Source organism: Mobula birostris, chromosome 3, assembly GCF_030028105.1.
Source record: "Mobula birostris isolate sMobBir1 chromosome 3, sMobBir1.hap1, whole genome shotgun sequence".
In the NCBI taxonomy this organism is placed as follows: Eukaryota; Metazoa; Chordata; class Chondrichthyes; order Myliobatiformes; family Myliobatidae; genus Mobula; species Mobula birostris.
The window spans coordinates 187,923,917-187,946,965 of NC_092372.1; the positions used below are offsets into that span (position 1 = coordinate 187,923,917).

A 23,049-nucleotide genomic window follows, 5' to 3' on the forward strand; every position below is an offset into this window, starting at 1 on the left:
CCGCTCCTCCCTCTGTTGGCGGAGGCTGGCGGCAGCCATTCACCCCGCTGATTGACGGGAGCCTCTGATTGACGATGAGTCACACCATTCAGCGGAGGGAGAGCTCCGAGGACGCGGAGCGAACAACCAATCGGAATGGAGCAGGGTGGTGGCGGAGAAGGGGGCGGGTGTTGGCGGCGCTGTGAGTGAATTTGTGGCTGTTGCTTGGTCGTGGCGCCTGGCATAGAGGGGAGGGGAGAGAGAGAGAGAGAGGGAACGAGCGAGCAAGCGAGAGAGAGGGGGAGAGAGAGAGAGAGAGAACGAGCGAGAGAGCGCGCGGGTGGAGTTGTCTTGTCACGGAAAAAAAAAGTGTGGAATTAATGCCGCGTCCCAGCGTTAACTCGCGGCCACCCCTCCTGAAGAGACACTCATCCCAAGCCGCTGTCACACACCCTGCTGCAAAGTGTTCTCCACTACTGACTCTCCGGGAGACGATGGGGCGAAAAAAAGTCTCCAGGACGGAAGCCACTTTCGCCCCGAGGCATTTCTTGGCTCTGAGATCTTTAGAAGCTAAAGAAGATCTGTAAAAAAAGCCAGGAATGCAATCGTTTGGGAAGGAGACGTAAGCGGCTAACTATAGCATCAGTGAGACATAGCGGGTGACCTGCGCCGAGCGGGCTGTCGACCGCGTATTTATAGACCGGGCCAATGTTGACATACCCATACTGAGGGATGCGTTCATTTTGAACGACTTATGAATATATTGATGCATCTTGGTGCCCTGTTCTAGGTTCTTCTTGCCGACATACACTGACTTTAACGGGAGCGACTTGGCCGGCGAGATGGCTGGTTTTCTGCTCTCTTTCCTCCTCCAGATCCAGATAGGATTCGTTTTGGGATCCAGCCACGGTCTGGGAGGGCGCTCAGAGCAACAGAGAGAGAAAGTGGGGAAGTACGAGAAGCAGCCCATTTACAACAGGCACATCAATACCCAGGAGCCCCAGAAGCCATCGAATGCGATGAAGTCTTTCGAAATCGGCGGCGGCGGCAGCGGCAGTACACATCAACAACATGACAACCTGCCCACCGCTGTCTGGGCTTTCCTTCATACCGGCGATCCTGCCAAGCTTGGCTATGCTAACTGTACCAAGAGGTACCAATTGTCAAATTTGAAAGCTGTCTCAGATGCCCTGAACATACACCCGTCACTTCACAGTGCTATGGACACAATGGTCCACGCCACCAATTTCTTAAACATGATCTTGCAAACCAACAGGGTACGCGAGATGACTATCAAGGAAGACATTGAATGGTACCATGCCCTGGTCAGAAGCATTCTGGAGGGCGACCCCAAAGTCTATCGGGCCGTAGTGACTTTCGATGTCCAGCCGTTCACTTCCCCTCCTCAAGTGTTTCTGCAGGCCACCAGGATGGACAATCAGATCTTGCTTCAAGATCTCTCTGGCAGCGCCCGACACCTGGCGAACCGCAGTGCCGAGACCGAGTGGTTCAATCTGCTGAAGCACCTGCGTACACCTGCGACTTCCCTGCACCGGAGGTTGCTGAGGGGCGAAATGAGGTCCTCGCATCCCCCCATACGCATGAAAAGCATGAGGTACCTGGTTGATAAAACTCATATCAAGTGGTCGGCACCGTACCTGGAGTGTGAACATGGCAAGTACAACCCGCTGTGGCTGCTCACGCTCTCCACCTCCTTTTACGGACTTAAGACGGATTTTCAGCCTGAGTTCAGGTGAGCTGCGGTAACAAGTGTTGCGTAGTTTTGCAGAAACACCCCCAAATCCGCTAAAGTCGTGCTAATATCGATTAGGTGTAAGACCGATTTTCACCACGCAGGATGCATTTTTTCCTCCCGATTGAACGTGTCACTGGTGACACTGCTTCATTTTTTTTTATTCGGGGAGAGGACATTCGTGGTCAGAGAAAATAATTTCTGTGACTAAACAAAGCGATGTGTAAATGTGTCCTGCCATGAACTCCCTTAGTAGGGACACTCAAAACATAATGGGACCTATTTCAGGACAGAATCAGTAGTTAGGACACCTCGTGCTCGTGAAGGCATCGGTCTCGGGGATAATCTGGCTAAATAAGCGAAAATTACAGTCTATCTCTTTAGGACAGGTTTAAGGGAAGCGTCGTGATCGCGGAGATCGCGGATGCTCCTTTAGTTTGTTTCCCTTTTTTTATATATCTTTCATCCCGTAGAAAGTGCGAAGCGCGAAGCTGATTGAGTTCGAGGTGTGTATCTAGGAAACCTGGATTTCCAGCAGAGTGACTTCTTTTCATTCTATCTTCCGCATTATTTATCAAATATCGAATTTGCATTCCTTGCTGGTTTGTTTACTATTCTGCATTTTACAGATATGAATGGGCTCTGTGAGATGACGTAAACCATGAGCTGCCGATTTCCATTCTATCTCTGACCACTATCAATGGAGTAATCACATGTCCTTAAAGGCAGCCGGGCTGCAACCGGAGCAGGCAGCCTGTGCCAATGGGTGATTTCTTACTAAACGCGTCTTCGGTTTAGCACTCGGCTGCCTCCGGTTTATTGTCGAGATGAAGTTTTCGTGTTTTCCCACACAGCCGCTTGACGTCAGTGTGATTAAACTGTATTTCCCCCAGTAATATACCCTGATCAGCCTCAACACTCAATGATTCATCTCCACGCTTAATCAGCAGAGAGCGTAGGGGTCCAAAAAGGAAAACACGAATCATTCAAAAATTATCTTTAAAATACTTTGATTGCATTTTTGAAATCTGTATAGATTACCTTTCTCCCGTTTTATCTCATGAAATCCTTAAATGATTATGTAATGTGCGTCGATAGAACCAAGAGTGATGATAGCGTGTACAAAGCGGTTGGCCAGGTTCATCCATGAAATTCCCTCAGAAATATGTTCGAGCGAAAGCAGATGCAACGGAGTTTGTTTTAAATGTTCTCGCTAGGTCACGGACCGGGAACATTAAATTTTGTTAATCCAGCCATTGAGATTTGTACAATTCAGGAATGTTTTAAAGTGTAACTGGTGACATATTACATTGGGATTTGAAGCCGCTTCCCGTGTGGAATATACGGCCAAAGACTCGTTTTAATAAATAGCGAGACTGTTGTAAATGAGATAAGGGAAATGCTAATGAAATCAGGGTGAGGGAATTAAGGAGCTTCTGTAAATCGCGGTGAATATCGTAACTTTAAAACCGACAGTGAAGCAGTAGGTAGCGTTTTTATGTTGTTCCTGGAGTGATAATTCATACTTTGCAAATTGCAGTCAGTTCGTAGAGCAGTATTCAACCGGGAAGTGATCTGTTAACTCGTTTGAACATATCAAACTATTCATTGACATTGATATGGGCTCCACCAGCACAATTTGGAAAACAAAGTACTACCGGTGCTGGATATCTGAAAACATCAGGACAGATTCTGTCCGACTTGCCTAAAACTTCAACATTTTCTGTCTTTACTATAACCTTGCATCCATTCGTCATGGAGTCACAGAGACGGGCAGCATAGCAATAGGCCCTTCGGCCCATCGTGCGCATGCCAACAATGTGCTTATCTGCATTCATTCCACTTACTGGGAGAGGTCTGTCGCTTTCCATGACTTGGCAATTGTCTAGATGCTTTTTAAATGTTGTGACAGTACCTGCCTCCACCTCTTCAGGCAATCCATTCCAGATCCTCTTCAAATCTCCTATCTTCATCTTAAAGCGATATCCACTTGAATTGGATTCCAACGCCACGGAAAAGAATTTTTACTGAATGCCCTATCTTCCCCTCTCATAATTTTATATGGGAGATTTCATATCCCTCCATCAGGATCATTCTTTGGTCTCCTCCGCCCCAGGTAAACAAACCTTGTCTCTCCTTACAACTGAGAAGCTCCAGTCCAGGGAACTTCCCAGCAAACCTTCTGTTCAGTCCCTGATATTCTTTCCTTAATCACCTGTGTTCCAAGGAGTAAATTATATCCCCAGAAGAATGGAAGATTTATCTTCATGACAAATCTGAGGAAAACGAATGCAAAGGTAAAATATTGTAGATTCGGGAAATGAAAATAAATATCACTGGAAATATTTAACAGCTCAGATAACATCTCCAGTGAGAGAAAAACAATAGTACTGTTGTGGGCTGAAGATCTTTCTTACATAGAGTACTAGTACATAGAATCAGGCCCTTAGGTCTGTCCAGGCCATGCAGAAATATTATTCTGCCTAGTCTCATCGAATACACCTGAAGCTTAGCCCTCTAAACCCCTCCCACCCATGTACTTCTGTTAAATGTTGCATTCGAACGTGCTTCCAGCATTTCCTCTGGCATCTCATTCCACATTTGCACCACCGTCTGAGTGAAGAAGCTCCTCTTCAGATTCCTTTTCAATATTTCACTTTTCACCCTTAATTCTAATCTATAATTCTAATCTTACCCAACCTCAGTGGAAAAAGCCTGCTTGCATTTACCCCTCATAATTTTGTATACCCCTATTGAATCTCCCCTCATTCTCCTATGATCCAGGGAATTCAGTCCTAACATATACAGCCTTCCCCTATATCTAAGGTTATCAAGTCCTGGCACCATTCTTTTAAATTGTCTTTGAACTCTTACAATCTGACCAGATCTGCAAACAATTTTCCAATTTTGAGCTCACCAATGTCTTGTTCTACTTCAGCACAACATTGTAAGTACTGTGCATGGTATTTTGATTTATAAAGGTCAATGAGCCAAAAGTTTTCTTTACAACCCTATCTATGGGTTTCTAAGCCCTCCAGTCTAGCCTGTATGAGCACTACTGTGACATTTTCCCTGATGAGTAATCCTATTACTCACTTTAATATCTCCCCTTCTCTCATGTCTAAAACAATGGAGCCACAGAGCACTAAGCGGCCTGCCCTGCCACACTTGCAAACAAATTCCACTAATAGCTACACTTTCATAATTCCTTGTGCTGAGTGGTGCTCTAAGATCATCTGCCTTACCTGCAATATTCCTTGCATTGAAATTGATGCAACTCAGAAAATCAGTCGACAAGGTTCCCGTCCTTTTACATAGGCTTAACATCCTTTTCTCACAACTACTCCACCAGCTCCCCGGCACTCTAGTTCCTCCTGCAACTCTAGTTTAAACTCCGTGGAGCAGCACTAGCAAAACTTTCCATGAGGATATTGGCACCCTTCATATCAGATGCAAGCTGTCTCATTTGTAAAGATCCCACCTTCTCTGGAAGAAAGCACAAAGATTCAAAACTCTGAAGCCCTCCCTCCTGCACTATTTCCTTAGCCACATGTTAACAGGTACTATCTTCCCATTTCTAGCCTCATTAGCATGCAGCATGGGTAGCTATCCTGAGATCACCACTTGGCTGCCCTTAGCATTTGACTCCCTGAGCTCACTTCGCAGGAGATCATCACCCTTCCTGCCTATGTCATTGGTACTCACATGGATAATGACCTCTGGCTGCTCACCCTTCCTCTTAAGAATGCTATGATTTGATCCATGATGTTCTTGAGTCTGGTACACGGGAGGCAACATACCATCTGGGAATCTCATTCTTGTCCACGGAAACTCCTGTCCGTTCCCATAACTACTGATTTCCCTATCAGTATTGCTGACCTCTCCTTCCCCCGTCCCTTCTGAGCCACAGAGCCAGGCTCAGTGACAGACTACTGATTGCTGTAGCTTTCCTCTACTAGGTCATAATGCTAACAGTATCGAAAGCAGTATACTTGTTATTGTGTCCGGCACCTTAGATGTAACTGCTTCCCTGTATCTCCTATCAACCAATTCCTCAGCCTCCTGAAATGATTTGGCGTTCACCCAGTTCCAGCTCCAATTACCGAATGTGTTGTAAAAGAAGCTGCAGCTGAATGCATCTTGCAACTGTAGCCATCAGGGATACAGGAGATCTCCCTGTCTTCCACATTCTACAAGAGGAGCACTTCACTGTCCTAACAGTTATTCCCAGTGCTCTAACTATGCAAGAGAAAGAAAGAAAACATACCAGAAGCATATCTTAGGCTCCGCCTCTTCTTGCTGAAGCCCCTTGAACTAAAGCCTCAGCTCCCATCCCAACACTGGCCCACTCACACAATACTTGCTTCTTTTAAACTTCACTTCCTTTTATTGGACTAATAACACAAACGATCTCAAGCTCCGCAGGAAGTCCCAGCAGGTGCACTTGCTTTTTAAATCTGATGCTGAACTCCTCCAGAAGCAGCTGTTGTCATGATCTCCAACTCAGCTACAGCATCTTGTACAATAAGTTTTACAATTAAAAGGAATGGGAGAGGAGGTAAATCAATAAAGAATAAAGGGGGGTGGTCCATGCTAGTGTATGGAGCAGAAAATATTAAATGAAAAAAGGGAAAATGTTACAAGAATACAATGACCATGCATATGGAGCAAGTAAAAGAACAAAAAGAGCAGACACTATTCCCAATTACACTCTTCTTAACTCATATTCTCCTTCTACATTCCATCGTTACAAACCCCTTTGGCCTTGCACCAACCACCCTCGTATATCTCCTGCCTGCCAACAACATATCACAGATTATTTCCTGTTATCATTAACTCAAGAGATTCTGCAGATGTGGAAATCTTCAGCAACTCACATAAAATGCTGAAGGAACTCAGTAGGCCAGGCAGCATCAATGTATGGGAATAAGCAGACAGTGTTTTGGGCGAACACTCTTCAACAAGATTGGAAAGGAAGGGAGCAAAAATCAGAATAAGAATGTGAGGGGAAGGGAGGGAGTACACCTAGCAGGAGGTAGGTGAGACCAGATGGGAAGTGGAGATCCCATCTAAATAGCTTCCTACCTGATGGCAGGAACAACAATATCTCTAACTTACAATAATTACTTCCCTCTCCCCCTTCTTTCTTTTTCCATTCCCTATTCTGGTTACCCCCTCACCCCTCTCTTATCACATGCCCATCACCTCTCTCTGGTTCCTCTTCTCCTTCCCATTCTTCTGTGGTCCACTGTCCTCTCCTACTCGATACTTCCTGTCTTGCTGTGTTCCTCCAACATTTTGTGTGTATTATCTCCTTTTATCTTTTTGTGCCTCCCCTTCCCTCAATTTAAAAACAAGTATTTTCCCCCAATTCTGATTTTAAAAGAAGAGATCAACCTGCATCTCTCATATCTTTGCATAATTACAGTTGTAACACTTAGTACTTTGGGCTACTTGCATACAAAGGCAATTCCTGATATTGCTCTTACTGTGCACAGCCTTCAGAGGGCAATTGCAACTGACTGAGCAGTTTACATTCCAGATCTATGACTCAGTTTCTTTTGCAAACAAGCTTGTTAACCAGTGCATAACTGATGCACACAAGGTAAATTATACTAGCTTTCTGTATGTTGAATTCAGTATATAGAAGAGGACAGAAGGGCATGGAAGAAAGGAAAGCGTGGAAAAGCACCAGAGGGAGGTGAATGGCAGGCAAGGAGACAAGGTGAAAGAGGGAAGAGAGGATGGGGAATGGTGAGGGGGGGGGCAAGTTCGAGAGATCAATGTTCATGCCATCAGGTTGAAGGCACGATGGAATATAAGGTGTTGTTCCTCCAATCTAAATGCGGCCTCATCACAACAGTGGAGGAGGCCATGGATAGACATATCAGAATGGGAATGGGATGTGGAATTAAAATGGATGGTGACTGGGAGATTGTGCTTTTTCTGGCGGATGGAGTGTAGGTGCTCGGCGAAGTGGCCTCCCAATCCACGTTGGGTCCCACCAATATACAGGAGGCCACACTGGGAGCACTGGACACAGGATACAATTCCAATAGACTCACTGGTAAAGTGTCATCTCACCTGGAAAGACTGGGGCCCTGAATGGTAATGAGGGAGGAGGTGTAGGGGCAGGGGTAGCACTTGTTTCACTTACAAGGATAAGTGCCAGGAGAGAGATCAGTGGGGTGGGACGAATGGACAAGGGAGTTGTGTAGGGAGCGATCCCTGTGGAAAGCAGAAAGTGGGGAGAGAAGGAAAAGATGTGCTCGGTGGTGGGATGTAGTTGGAGATGGCCTTCCATGGCCTTTTGTCTCCTTCTCCAGCCCTGTATCTCTTTCAATAATCAACTTCCCAGCTCTTTACTTCATTCCGCCCCCTTCATGTTTCACCTTGTGTTTTTCTCCCCTCCCCAACCTTTTAAGTCTACTCCTCAGCATTTTTTCTCTAGTCCTGCCCATGGGTCTCGGTCCGAAACGTCAGCTGTACTCTTTTCCATAGGTGCTGTCTGGCCTGCTGAGTTCCTCCAGCATTTTGTGTGTGTTGTTTGGATTTTCAACATCTGCAGATTTTCTCTTGATTGTGATAGGAACTCTGCAAGTCAGGCAACATCCATGGAGGGGAAGATACAGCTAACATTTTGGGCTAAGACCCTTCACCGGGACTGAAAAGGAGGGGGCAGAGGTCAAAATAAGAAGGTGGAGGGAGGGAAAGGAGTACAAGCTGGCACGTGATAGGTGAAACCAGGTGAGGAAGAAGGTTAGTAGGTGCTGGATGGTGGTTGAAGAGTTCTATTTATTCAAGAATATATGCTTAGTTTCTTTTGCAAAATTGTTTCAAGAAAAATCTTGGACATACTTAAAGATCCTTTATTCCACTAACTTAATTATGTGTTTGTATATTTTTGTGTTTTTGTGATTATAATTTAGTTCTCTCTACCTACTGTATATGTATTTGCTTTGTGCTCTACACACATGAAAACAGAGGAAACCTAGACAGAAAAGATAATTGCTTGTTAATTTAAATTTAATACAACTATATGTCAAAATTTGAAAGTAACTAATTATTTCTTAGTGTTACGTTGGCGCTTGAGATGTTTGCTCCCCTTTAATACAGTGGTGAGATTCCAGTTAATGAAACATTAGAGAAGGAAGAGAGAGTTAGAAAGAGATAAAGACAAGATGGGAGTGTCACGAAGGTTACTGGAGTTGTGGATAGTGTGGTGGGTTGACGTAGGTTGCAAAGGTACATTGATAGGAAGCAGAGCTGGTCTGAAAGGTTTGTGAAGATTTGTCATGTCATCTAAAACTTTGACAAACTTCTACGTGAGGTGGAACGCACATTGACTGGTTGCATCACGGTCTGGTATGAGACACCAATGCCCTTGCGCAGAAAAGTCTACAAAAATTAGTGGACACAACCCTGTCCATCAGAGGTAAAGCCCTCCCCACCATTGAGCACATCTACACGAAACACTGTCGCAGGATAGCAGCATCCGTCATCAAGTCCCCCATCATCCACGCCATGCTCTTCTCACTGTAGCCATCAGGAAGAAAGTATAAGAGACTCAGTACCAGCATAATCAGTTTCAAGAACAGTTATTACCCCTCAACCATCAGGCTCTTGAACCAGAGGGGATAACTGTGGACTCACTTTCAAGGACACGTTATCTCATGATCTCAATATTCATTGCTTATTTAATATTATTACTATTATTGTTCAGTAATGTGGTTTTCTGGAGGTTTACATAGATATTGCTTCATAGGCCTAATTGTTTAATGCTATTGGGTAGTGACTTCTGGTTGATACCAGTTGTAGATATTGGTATTGGAACAATGTATACCCTGTTCATGTTCCAAAGTCCTTCAATTTCCTCCTTTAATTCAGCATGTTTCTGGTGTTTTTCACCTATTGGATTCTGTGTGTTAAGTGTCTTTGGAATGGTTATATTAACTAAGTAAGTTGTTCTTGCTTGTTTCTCCTGTAATATTATACCCAGACAGTTATTGTGAATTGTCCTATCAGTAATAATAGATTGGTCATAATACAATTTGTAGGACTCTGACTCCAAAACTGGATCAGATTTATATTTATAGTAAGGTATGGTGTCTTTTATGAGTTTGACATTTAAAGCAAGATTTTGGTGAATGATGTTTGCCACTTGATTGTGCCTGTGTAAGTAATCAGATTGAGTTAAACTGCTGCAGGATCCTGTAATGTGATGGATTGTGTTTGGCTTCCTGTGGCATTTTCTGCATTTACGCTCTTGAATTTGTTGGTCTTTTATTGTGTACTTTTTGATATCTTTTGTGTTAACTACCTAGTCCTGTATTGCCATAAGAAACCCCACTGTTTCTGGGAAGAGACCTCCAACTCTGAGCCAGGCATTTGATGCTACCTTGTCAATATCTAGTCTGCTTAATTCATGGGAATGTCTTCCATAGAGTCATGCTCTTACATTGGATAACTTTTTCTTCTATACTGATCATTTCTTCATTTTTCTGGGTTATGATTTTATTTACATTTAGTGGTGTCTACTTCTTATCAGAATTGCATATGCTTGTATGGAGTGCTGAATCCTGTTTTCATTGATGACAGTATATCATTTGAAGTTTTATCTGACTGTTGTGTAATTTTTTTATGCCTGCTCTTCTGTCCTAGATAGTGTTAATTTAAGTGTGTTCAAGTTTACATAGAGTTTTCTAAAATTTGTCATTTCAGTTCTTATTTTTCTTTGTAAATTTTCCAGATTGGTTTCAGAACAAGCTATGATGCCAAAAGAATAAGTTATTATGTGTATAGCAAAAGTGCCTTTGTTACATTTTTACTATTGAGCTCCATTTGGTAGATTTTCTTCTCTTCTGTAAGTACTTTGTTGTTATCTAAATGAGAGGTGATTAGTTGCAAGATGTTACAATTTTATATATAATTTGTAAACAAGTAATAGGATAATATTTGGATGGGTCATTTGCGATTTCTTCTTTAAGTAAGAAATATGTTTTATCTTCCATCAAAAATTCAAGCATTTCCTCAGGATTTTTAAGAAAATTGTTGATATGTATCAATAGGTATGGATAAAGACAAGTAATTTTTTAATATCATTAATTATGAATATTAATACTTTTCCAGTTGTGGGTATTTTTTAGCACTGCTATTAGCATATCTGTTGTTTGCATTTCTTCAATTATATGAATGCATTCTCTTCCCCACCCCCACAATCCAGCTTGCTTCTTGATTGTGTGTCACCCTGTTTGACTAGGTATTAGACCAAAAGTTCATTAAAATTGTGTTTGTTGGTAATTCTGTGCTAGGGTTTGTTACATTTTGGTGCATGGAATTTCAATGTCCTGTGTAAACTTTTTTCATTGTTTCTGAACTGATAATTCCTTTTTCTTCATCTGGTGCGTTTCATGTATCTATTTAGTCTGGCTTTGTGTGCACCAAGCTTTTGTTTTAATGTATCTATAAATTCTACAATGCATTTGTCAGGTTGAGTATATTTTTATAGACATTTGATTTCCTTAGCTTTTCTCTTAAATTTTTAGCTCAGGTTATCGGTTTTATACTCCATTAGGTGAGCTATTTCTGCTTTTAAGGTTTCATTTTGTTTTGTTAATCTCTTCTGTTATGTTAGCATTCTCATTTCATTACTCAGTTTTGGGTTTCTATTAATGAGCGCCTCTATTTTGGAACCATTGCACTGCACTGCTGTTAATGATGTGCATATGTTATTGTATGTAATTCTTCAAATGTTCCAAGTTTTCCTAAATATTGTGGAAATATAGTATTGTTGATGTAGTAACAATTTTTTTTGTAAATTTAATGACGTTTTTTGTTATGTAGGGCCTTTTTGTTGGGTCACTGGCATTATATTCTGTTAGTGTGGTGTTAAATGTTAGGGTAATTTTGTCTGTAAGTTCAGCTTTGTCCTCAGCATTCTGCAGAGGCTGTACATCTGTGTTGTTGCTGTTACTATCAGATTGTGGAGAAGTTGTTGAAGTAATTCTATTTTCATCAGCACTTTGGGGGTTTTGCATCTTCGTTAGTTTCTTGTATAGCATTGTTGTAGTCTTTAGGTTGGTTTCTTTCTGGTTTTTGTGCAACCTCACATTTTATTTGATTTATCATGTTATAGGGATAAAGTTTCTTTTATTATTGCTCTATATTAATCTGCAATTTGTTGTGCATTTACTTGAATGAAGGGATATCGTGCAGTAAAACGTTGATGGAGTTTGTCCCTGTATACTGTCATGTCAATCTCAAGCTCCATTGCTTGATAATATACATGCATTGTGAATATATATTATATTATTATTATTATTATTTCTTCTTTATCTCTGTCCTTCTGTACTTGTAGTTTGTTGGTTATTTTTGCACATTGGTTGTTATCTGTCCTGTTGGGTGCGAACATGTAGGAGGGAAGTGTTAGCTTGATCCTCGAGTAGGTTAAAAAGTCAGCACAACACCGTGGGCTGAAAACTTGTACTGTGTTGTAATGTTCTATGTTCTGTGTCTTTTCTCATTCTAATGATATGCTTACAAAGAAGTAAATATGCATGTATTGCTAGCCAGTTTTACTTTCCTCAAGTAATTACTAAACTGATTTGTCACTGATATCTCTATGCACTATCAATAATTTGCACTACAGTTTTTTAAGTTACACTACTCTGAGATATACTCCCAAACCTCCATCTCTGAGCAGGACGAGGATAGTACATGAATGCAATCACTGTCATCTGCAGATTCCTCTCCAACTACACTTGGCCTGGAATTATATTGCCATTCCTTCATTGTCACTAGATCCAAATCCTAGAATTACTGCTCCAAAGGTAGAATAACCATAGAACCATAGAAAAACTACAGCACAGAAACAGGCCTTTTGGCCCTTCTTGGCTGTGCCAAACTATTTTCTGCCTAGTCCCACTGACCTGCACGTGGACCATATCCCTCCATACACCTCCCATCCATGTATCTGTCCATTTTATTCTTAAATGTTAAAAAAGAACCCGCATTTACCACCTCGTCTGGCAGCTCATTCCATACTCCCACCACTCTCTGTGTGAAGAAGCCCCCCCAATGTTCCCTTTATTCACTCTATCTATACCCATCATAATTTTATATACCTCTATCAAATCTCCCCTCATTCTTCTACGCTCCAGGGAATAAAGTCCTAACCTATTCAACCTTTCTCTGTAACTGAGTTTCTCAAGTCCCGGCAACATCCTTGTAAACCTTCTCTGCACTCTTTCAACCTTATTAATATCCTTCCTGTAATTTAGTGACCAAAACTGAACACAGTGCTCCAGATTCGGCCTCACCAATGCCTTATACAACCTCATCATAACATTCCAGCTCTTATACTCAATACTTTGATTAATAAAGGCCAATGTACCAAAAGCTCTCTTTACGACCCTATCTACCTGTGACGCCTCTGGGGGAATTTTATATCTGTATTCCCAGATCCCTCTGTTCTACTGCACTCCTAATTGCCTTACCGTTTACCCTGTATTGAGGGCATATTTTCAGAAGGATTGTGGTGATCCCAGTAGGCAGCCTACAATCACTTTTCCAACAAAACTTACGTCCTAAAAATGAATAACTATAACTGGAAAGCAAAAAAGATGGACTCAAGGCACCATTTCAACAAGAGATTTGAAGATAGTACAAACAAAACCCACTCTTTTGAGTTCTAAAGCAGTTAGCACCTTCTAAATGTATGCCATCTTCACCTTAGAGGTGGATATAACGTTCAAAGTTATCACAGTAAAATATCACTTTGCTGCATAGTTACATTCCAAACAAAATGGTGAATCACAATGTTCTAATGCTCTCTAAATTTAGTACAGGACTAATTGTTCCTTGCTGATATCTCTTGGGGATTTTATCTTATTGGCATTTGTGATGGTCAAAGGATAAATCATGTTGAAACATGAACTTCTGATCATCTGTACACTGCTAGCATACATATCTTCTCAACAAGATACATTTTCTAGCTCTCAAGTGAATTGGTAATGAGGAGGTTTCCATTATCCAATCAGAATGCTCCTTTCATCTATTGGACTGCAACTAAGTGGGTGTTATGATTCACCCAGTTATGCACACATTTCCTGAAACATATAGAATCTTTTTTTTTGTTTATAATATAGTTTTACAGGAGATTATGTGGTAATAGATAATTTCCTGCCAGCATCCTTACTGCTGTTCAAGATTTAGTTGCTCACTCAGCATACAAAATAGTAACTGAGCATCAGGTATATTAGTTACGAGCGTAATTCTGTAATTCAATACTTTTTAACATTAGAACTATGATTTTTTTTTGACTTTTTAGTGACAAATATCCATTAAGTCTTTGATAACATTGGAATAAATTAACTGGTTTAAGTTGACATTTGTCAAAAGCTAAAGGAAATAATAATGTTACAAAGCAGTTAACCATGGTAAGCTGGAATTAATGATTGCTACTTGTCTCCATGTTTATTGGCCAGTAAATGGTTATCTGAAACAGAGCATCAGAATCAGAATCGGATTTATTATCACCAACATGTCTCGTGAAATTTGTTAAGTAGTGGAAAATGATATGTTCAAACAAAACATGGTTTTACTTATGTTTAGAGAATTTGTTTTACATTTTGAACTGCTAATAACTTATGCATAATGTAGTTCCTCAATATAACTCAGCACTGTAAGGCAGAATACTGAAGGTGCTGGGAAATAGAAGATGCAGGAAATAGAAAACATATGGATCTTAGTCTGATTACTGTCTCTCCACAAAAGCTTCCCTCTCATTACTTAACTTTCTCTGACCATATTATCTTATTTAGAAAATGCTGGTGGTACTCGAATAACATTATTTTCCTGGATAAATATTCTTTATGGAATATTGTGTTGCGTTCTTCTACATAGTGATAAGGTATGTTCAGTATAGCCTGAGGATGATGATCTTGGGAAACAAAGACTTTTCCTTATTTCCTTTAATGAAGGTGTAACTTACATTTCAAAATTATCTCTAGAATTTTCTTCTATTGTCACCAAGAACTTACATGAGTACAACATGATTTGAATGCCTTAACCTTCAGGTGCTGAATTAGAAATGCTCTAGGATATATTCAACCATTTATGATCTTCCTCTAAATATCCTAGCATAATTCTTTCGGTTGATTTTGTCCTATTAGCCCAGCCAACTATGTTGTTGGGGAAGAAACAGTATATTTACTACAAAGAGTGAGTTGTGAGTCCAAATTTGCCATTCTATCTATAGTCCACACTTTATCCATCCAATTATTTTAAGGAACTTGAATTCTTCAGAAGTGATTCAAGCAATCAACACTGGTATATTTTCACTCTGCAAATGTCTCCATACATTACATTGATCAGTAGATGTTTAGATTGTACTATCAATACTTTGCGCCAACAGAAATCTGTGCTTCTTCTGATCAGTTGCTTGTACAAATTATAAAATGTACAGACATCCCTTGTAGATAATATTGGTTAAAGTGCTTTTGCATTTTAACCTTACATATATAAAATTTATTGTTCAATGTGCTTGGCTAAATTTATTCAATGAATACCTATTGGCTTCTGCTCAAACATATGGTGGCATTTTTATTTTTATAATCGCAGCTCAAACTTAAAAAAACACAATATTATGTTTTGTATGGAATATTTTGTTACTGCATCTCTGTTGGAAATATATTTCACTGTTGGGTGTGTGATATTCTTTGCACTTTTGACAATAATACAGAAATTGTCAAGGCTCCACTAATAGTTTAAGTGGCAGGTTCAGCATAGATAATGTGGTCTTCCACAATAGCAGTACAACTTATCAAATTGGTGGTTAGCTTTGATCTGGCTTGTCAACAGTTTGATTGCTCATTTTCTCCTTCATGTCTCATGAGCAATAAAACATCAGATTTTATTCCAACACCCTCTCCAAACAGTCTGTCAACTTAATGACTGATAGATGCTTCAGTAACAGATAATTCACTGCTTCCATGTGTCATTGCTTCAGCACTGTCACTTTTTACCTCATTAGCCACATCTTGATGATTCTTAATTTTATAATGACATTCTTTTCCCTTACAGCATCTATATCCATGGATCTTCTTAACAAATCCCGTGTAAGCTACCATTTCAGGGTCACCTTTAACTACCATTGGATAATCTCAATGGACAGGTGAATCCCTGCTTGTTTTCAAACTTCACATAAAAAATCCAACTTGCTGGCAGCTACATTTTGTAGGTGCATCAGATTTGTCATCCAAAGACTTAATCAGCATGGAATGCTAGACATTTGCCATTTTTATAACAAGAGAAATAGACAGGCATTTTAACAATATCCACTGGTTGGAAACTGCTGCAATTTAGACACAACAATACAGATGGTTTATTATTTCTTGCTAGTGATTTAAGAGGTTGGTTTCATGACAGTGCTGGTGAGCATTATAGAAGCATGTAGGCCCCTGTGCACTGTACAAACATTCTGTGTTGTTGATTCCTTTTTTTTCCCCACCTTTCTATTTCCAAATTCTTTCTTCTGGTTATTGCAGAGGATGGTGAATCTTTGGAATTTCCTCTCTAGGAAGGTTGTAGAGGCTCAATCAGGAATTGACGGATTAGGTGAAAATGAGAGTGATGAGGTTAGGGGCAGATCAGCCATGTTCATATTGAATAGCAGAGTGGCTTGAGGGGCTGAGTGGCCTACTGCTGCTCCTACTTTAGGGTGGCATAGCAGAGTAGTGGTACGAGCATCGCTCTACAGCACTACGCCCAGTAATTACTGATGAGGGATCAATTCCCATCTCTGTCTGTAGGGAGTTCATAGGTGCTCCCCAAGATTGTATGGGTTACATCTGGGTGTCCTGATTTCTTCCCACATTCCAAAGATAGGGTTGCTGAGTTGTAGGCATGATGTGTTGGCACTGCAGGCATGATGACACTTGCCCAACACAATCCTCACTCACTTGATTTGATGCAAATGACACATTTTGCTCTATATTTCAATGTTCAATGTACGTGTGATTCATAAAGCTAATCCTTTTTTTTCTATCATTGTTCTTATCAAACAAAATGATTTGATCCATCAAACCTGTCCTTCTTCTATCAAGCCCCTGTCTTCTCAGGCCCATTATAATTAAACAGTCAAATGTGCACAGATTGGAGCTCAACCCTTCCAAAAGTCACATTCACCGATCCTCAGTAGACTTCTGTACCTTGCTCCATCGAATCACGGTCCCCACTGGGTATCTCCCGCCAAACAAAGACACACACTCATACCGCTGTCAGGCACACAAAAAAAAACGCTCCCCTGGTTGGATGGCTCACATTCAGAAGCATCCGTTATCTCTAAACATAACCTAAACACTGCTTCTACAGAAAGACCATTATGTTAGCAGTGAAACTTTTATTAGGGCATTACATCTACTTATGCAGCAGAAAACATTTTTGAACCATTAAAAATTCACAGCATTTTCAAGTGATAAATTTTTGGTGGGTGGATCTAATAAGATATACTAATTTTAACTTTATGTATTATTATAACACTTATTATTGTTATTGTATTATTAAAGAATACAACTTTTTATCCCATATCTAAAATGGGCATTAACTACGAATGCTTTGAAAATCATTATCATTCTTTTGTTGACCATGTTGCTGCTAATTTATTGCAGTGTTCATGATGTTTGCTCCAGCTCTCTGGTGGAGATCTGGCAAGGAATTGTTGGCAGTAAATGTAAATGCAAATGCCTGTACTTTCTTCCGAAAAATAGAAAGCACTTAAACCCCATAAACAGCATTATGCATTAAAGGAAACAGAATAAAAATAATTCTGATTGGAAACAGTTCTTAAGTTTGTGAAGATAGATTGATGTTATAAAGAAAATAACTGTTTTAGGATCTATTCTGTTGAACCATGAAGTAGATTAGAATGGAAAATCAGAATCAGGATTATTTTTGGATGGTGCAGGATCATTTCTGTCCGAAGTGGCTGCTAGAACTGACAGTGGGACTTGAGGAAAAGGAAGGAGAGAAGCAGATCGGGGCAAGGAAGGTCACAGCATCCCCTATACCAGAATATCTCACTTCCAGTTCGTTGAGAAACTGTGTATTTGGTGGCTGTACTTCATCAACAAAGGTATGATAAAGTTATACCAGCTGTTGTAGAACTTTAGTCCAGTACCAGGGACGTATTTTGTTACTGTGGCTCTGTAGATATCCTTGCCCTTAAACATCTAGAATTTAAAGTCAATGTGTACTGCATAAGATGGAATTATCAGCACAGTTAACATCAAATGTATAGCATGCATGTGTTCTTCATTGTGGTGGCAGTCCACCAGGCTATTCTAGGCTAGCCGGCTCACCCCTAATGCAGGAAATATTAACCCTTCTGTAACTTGGTATAGTCAACTTACATATTGATTCTCTTCAGTCTTACCACCAAAGTGCACCATTTCCAATTTATCTGTATCTAATTTGTATTTGTGATTTTTTGCCAATATACCATTCTATCTTCTGAGGTTTTCTTTCCTATTTACATATTTTTGTGTTTTGTGTCATTGGCAGTCTTTGAAATTAGAAACCACAGAAAAACTACAGCACAGAAACAGGCCTTTTGGCCCTTCTTTGCTGTGCCGAACCATTTTCTGCTTCGTTCCACTGACCTGCACATGGACCATATCCCTCCATACACCTTCCTTCCATGTATCTGTCCAATTTATTCTTAAATGTTAAAAAAGAACCGGCATATACCACCTTGTCTGGCAGCTCATTCCACACTCCCACCACTCTCTGTGTGAAGAAGCCCCCACTAATGTTCCCTTTAAACTTTTCCCCCCCTCACCCTTAACTCATGTCCTCGGATTTTTTTCTCCCCTAGCCTCAGTGGAAAAAGCTTGCTTGCATTCACTCTATCTATACCCATCATAATTTTATATACCTCTATCAAATCTCCCCTCATTCTTCTATGCTCTAGGGAATAAAATCCTAACCTATTCAACCTTTCTCTGTAACTGAGTTTCTCAAGTCCCGGCAACATCCTTGTAAACCTTCTCTGCACTCTTTCAACCTTATTTTTATCCTTCCTGTAACTTGGTGACCAAAACTGAACCCAGTACTCCGGATTCGGCCTCACCAATGCCTTATGCAACCTCATCATAACATTCCAGATCTTATACTCAATACTTGGATTAATAAAGGCCAATGTACCAAAAGCTCTCTTTACGACCCTATCTACCTGTGACGCCACTTTTAGGGAATTTTGTATCTGTATTCCCAGATCCCTCTGTTCCACTGCACTCCTCAGTGCTTTACCATTTACCCTGTATGTTCTACCTTGGTTTGTCCTTCCAAAGTGCAATACCTCACACTTGTCTGTATTAAATTCCATCTGCCATTTTTCAGCCCATTTTTCCAGCTGGTCCAAGTCCATCTGCAAGCTTTGAAAACCTTCCTCACTGTTTACTACACCTCCAATCTTTGTATCATCAGCAAATTTGCTGATCCAATTATCATCCAGATCATTGATATAGATGACAAATAACAATGGACCCAGCACTGATCCCTGTGGCACACCACTAGTCACAGGCCTCCACTCTGAGAAGCAATCCTCTACTACCACTCTTTGGCTTCTTCCATTGAGCCAATGTCTAATCCAATTTACCACCTCTCTATGTATACCTAGCAACTGAATTTTCCTAACTAACCTCCCGTGTGGGAGCTTGTCAAAGGCCTTACTGAAGTCCATGTAGGCAACATCCACTGCCTTCCCTTCATCCACTTTCCTGCTAATCTCCTCGAGAAACTCCAATAGATTGGTCAAACATGACCTACCACGCACAAAGCCATGTTGACTTTCCCTAATAAGTCCCTGTCTATCCAAATGCTTGTAGATTCTGTCTCTTTGTACTCCCTCCAATAACTTACCCACTACTGACGTCAAATTTACCGGCCTATAATCTTCCAGATTACTTTTCGATCCTTTTTTAAACAAAGGAACAACATGGGCCATTCTCCAATCCTCCGGCACCTCACCTGTAGACACCGACATTTTAAATATATCTGCCAGGGCCCCTGCAATTTCAACAGTAGTCTCCTTCAAGGTCCGAGGGAATACCCTGTCAGGTCCTGGGGATTTATCCACTTTAATTTGCCTCAAGATAGCAAGCACCTCCTCCTTTTCAATCTGTACACTTTCCATCATCTCACTACTTGTTTCCCTTAATTCCATAGACTGCATGCCAGTTTCCTTAGTAAATACAGATGCAAACAACCCATTTAAGATCTCCCCCATTTCTTTTGGTTCCGCACACAGCCGACCACTCTGATCTTCAAGAGGACCAATTTTATCCCTTACAATCCTTTTACTCTTAATATACCTGTAAAAGCTCTTTGGATTATCCTTTACTTTGACTGCCAAGGCAACCTCATGTCTTCTTTTAGCCCTCCTGATTTCCTTCTTAAGTATTTTCTTGCACTTTTTATACTCCTCAAGCACCTTATTTACTCCCTGTTTCCTATACATGTCATACAACTCTCTCTTCTTCTTTATCAGAGTTGCAATATCCCTTGAGAACCAAGGTTCCTTATTCCTATTCACTTTGCCTTTAATCCTGACAGGAATATACAAGCTCTGCACTCTCAAAATTTCTCCTTTGAAGGCTTCCCACTTACCGATCACATCCTTGCCAGAGAACAACCTGTCCCAATCCATGCTTTTAGATCCTTTCTCATTTCTTCAAATTTGGCCTCCTTCCAGTTTAGAACCTCAACCCTAGGACCAGATCTATCCTTGTCCATGATCAAGTTGAAACTAATGGTGTTATGATCACTGGAACCAAAATGTTCCCCTACACACACTTCCGTCACTTGTCCTAACTCATTTCCTAATAGGAGACTTAATATTGCATCCTCTTTAGTTGGTACCTCTATATATTGATTTAGAAAACTTTCCTGAACACATTTTACAAACTCTAACCCATCTAGACCCCTAACAGTATGGGAGTCCCAATCAATAGATGGAAAATTAAAATCCCCTACCACCACAACTTTGTGTTTCCTGCAGTTGCCTGCTATCTCTCTGCAGATTTGCTCCTCCAATTCTCACTGACTATTGGGTGGTCTATAATACAACCCCAGTAATGTGACCATACCTTTCCTGTTTCTCAGCTCCACCCATAAGGACACAGTAGACAAGCCCTCTAATCTGTCCTGCCTGAGCACTGCTGTAATATTTTCCCTAACAGGCAATGCTACTCCCCCACCTTTCATTCCTCTGCCTCGATCACATCTGAAACATTGGAACCCTGGAATATTAAGCTGCCAGTCCTGCCCCTCCTGTAGCCAAGTTTCACTAATTGCTATAACGTCATAATTCCTCGTGTCAATCCATGCCTTCAACTCGTCTGCCTTCCCCGCAATACTCCTAGCATTGAAATATATACACCTCAGAAGATTTTTACCACCACTCACAACCTTTCTATTTGTGGCTTTGCTTGAACTTTTAACATCATTTATTTTCACCCCAGCCCCACTGTCAGCTCTGGCACTCTGGTTCCCATCCCCCTGCAAATCTAGTTTAAAGCCTCCCCAATAGCACTAACAAAGCTCCCTGAAAGGATATTGGTCCCCTTGTAGTTCAAGTGTAACCCGTCTCTCTTGTATAGGTCCCACCTGCCCCAGAAGAGGTCCCAATAATCCTGAAATCTGAAACCCTGCCCCCTACACCAGTTCCTCAGCCGCTTGTTCATCCTCCAGAGCATCCTATTCTTATTCTCACTGGCACGTGGCACAGGTAGCAATCCTGAGATTACTACCCTTGAGGTCCTGCTTTTCAACTTCCTACCAAGCTCTCTATACTCACTCTCCAGGACCTCCTCACTCTTCCTTGCTATGTCATTGGTACCGATGTGCATCACGACATCTGGCTGATCACCCTCCCACTTCAGAATGTCATGCAAGCGATCAGAGACATCCTTGACCCTGGCACCCGGGAAGTAACAATCCATCCTGGATACACAAAATAATCTATAGATGCTGGGATCAAAGCAACACTCACAACATGCTGGAGGAACTCAGCAGGTCAGGCAGCATCAGTGGAAATGATGAGTCGACATTTCAGGACTGAAGAGGGAAGGGGCAGAGGCCCTATAAAGAAGGTGGGGGAGGGTTGGAAGGAGAAGGCTGGTAGGTTCAGTTGAAAAACCAGTAATTTGAAAGACAAAGTGGTGGGGGAGGGGAAGCAGGGATGTGATAGGCAGGAAAACAATGGGTAGTAGAAGGAGGCAGAACATTGAGGGAGGTGATAGGCAGCTGGGGGAGGAGGCAGATTGAAATAGGGATAGAAGAACGGAGGGACAGGGAATTACAGGAAGTTGGAGAATTCTATGTTCATACCAAGGGGCTGGAGACTACTTAGACGGTATATGAGGTGTTGCTTCTCCAACCTGAGTTTGGCCTCATCATGGCAGTAGAGGAGGCCATGTATGGACATATCTGAATGGGAATGGGAAGTAGAGTTGACGTGGGTGGCTACCGGGAGATCCTGTCTGTTGTGGCAGACGGAGCGGAGGTGCTCGACGAAGCAGTCCCCCAATCTGCGTCAGGTTTCACCGATGTAGAGGAGACCGCACCGGGAGCACCAGATACAATAGATGACCCCAACAGACTCACAAGTGAAGTGTTGCTTCACCTGGAAGGACTGTTTGTGGCCCTGAATGGTGGCAAGAGAGGAGGTGTAGGGATAGGTGTAGCACTCACGTTTACAAGGAGAAGTGCCGGGTGGGAGATCCGTGGAGATCCAGGGAGTTGCAGAGGGACCGATCCCTGCAGAAAGTGGAGAGGGAAAGATATGCTTAGTGGTGGAGTCCTGTTGAAGGTGGCGGAAGTTGCGGAGGATAATGTGCTGGATACGGAGACTGGTGGGGTGGTAGGTGAGGACAAGGGGAACTCTGTCCCTGTTGTGGTGGTGGGAGGCTGGAGTGAGGGCCGAAGTGTGGGAAATGGAGGAGATGCGGGTGAGGGCATCATTGATGACGGTAAAGGGAAACCACGAATCTTAAAGAAAGAGGACATTTGAGATGTCCTGGAATGGAAAGCCTCATCCTGGGAGCAGATGCTGTGGAGACAGAGGAACTGGGAATAGGGAATGGCATTTCTGCATGTGGCGGGGTGGGAAGAGGTATAGTCGAGGTAGTTATGAGAGTCATTGGGCTTGTAGAAGATGTCAGTGGACAGTCTGTCTCCAGAGATGGAGACTGAGACATCGAGAAAGGGGAGGGAAGTGTCCGAGATAGACCAAGTGAATTTGAGGGCTGGGTGGAAGT

At 41.6% G+C, this 23,049-nt stretch overlaps 1 protein-coding gene across 1 annotated transcript in view; it reads left to right on the forward strand.

Annotated features, from left to right (window-relative positions):
• The first annotated feature begins 288 nt into the window (after nt 1-288).
• Nucleotides 289-23,049, forward strand: part of gpr158a (G protein-coupled receptor 158a) — a 597,333-nt gene continuing 574,572 nt past the window's right edge. The window contains exon 1 of the mRNA XM_072252053.1: nt 289-1,732. Coding sequence (XP_072108154.1) covers nt 822-1,732 — 911 coding nt within the window. The 5' untranslated portion in view covers nt 289-821. The remainder of the gene's footprint in view (nt 1,733-23,049) is intronic.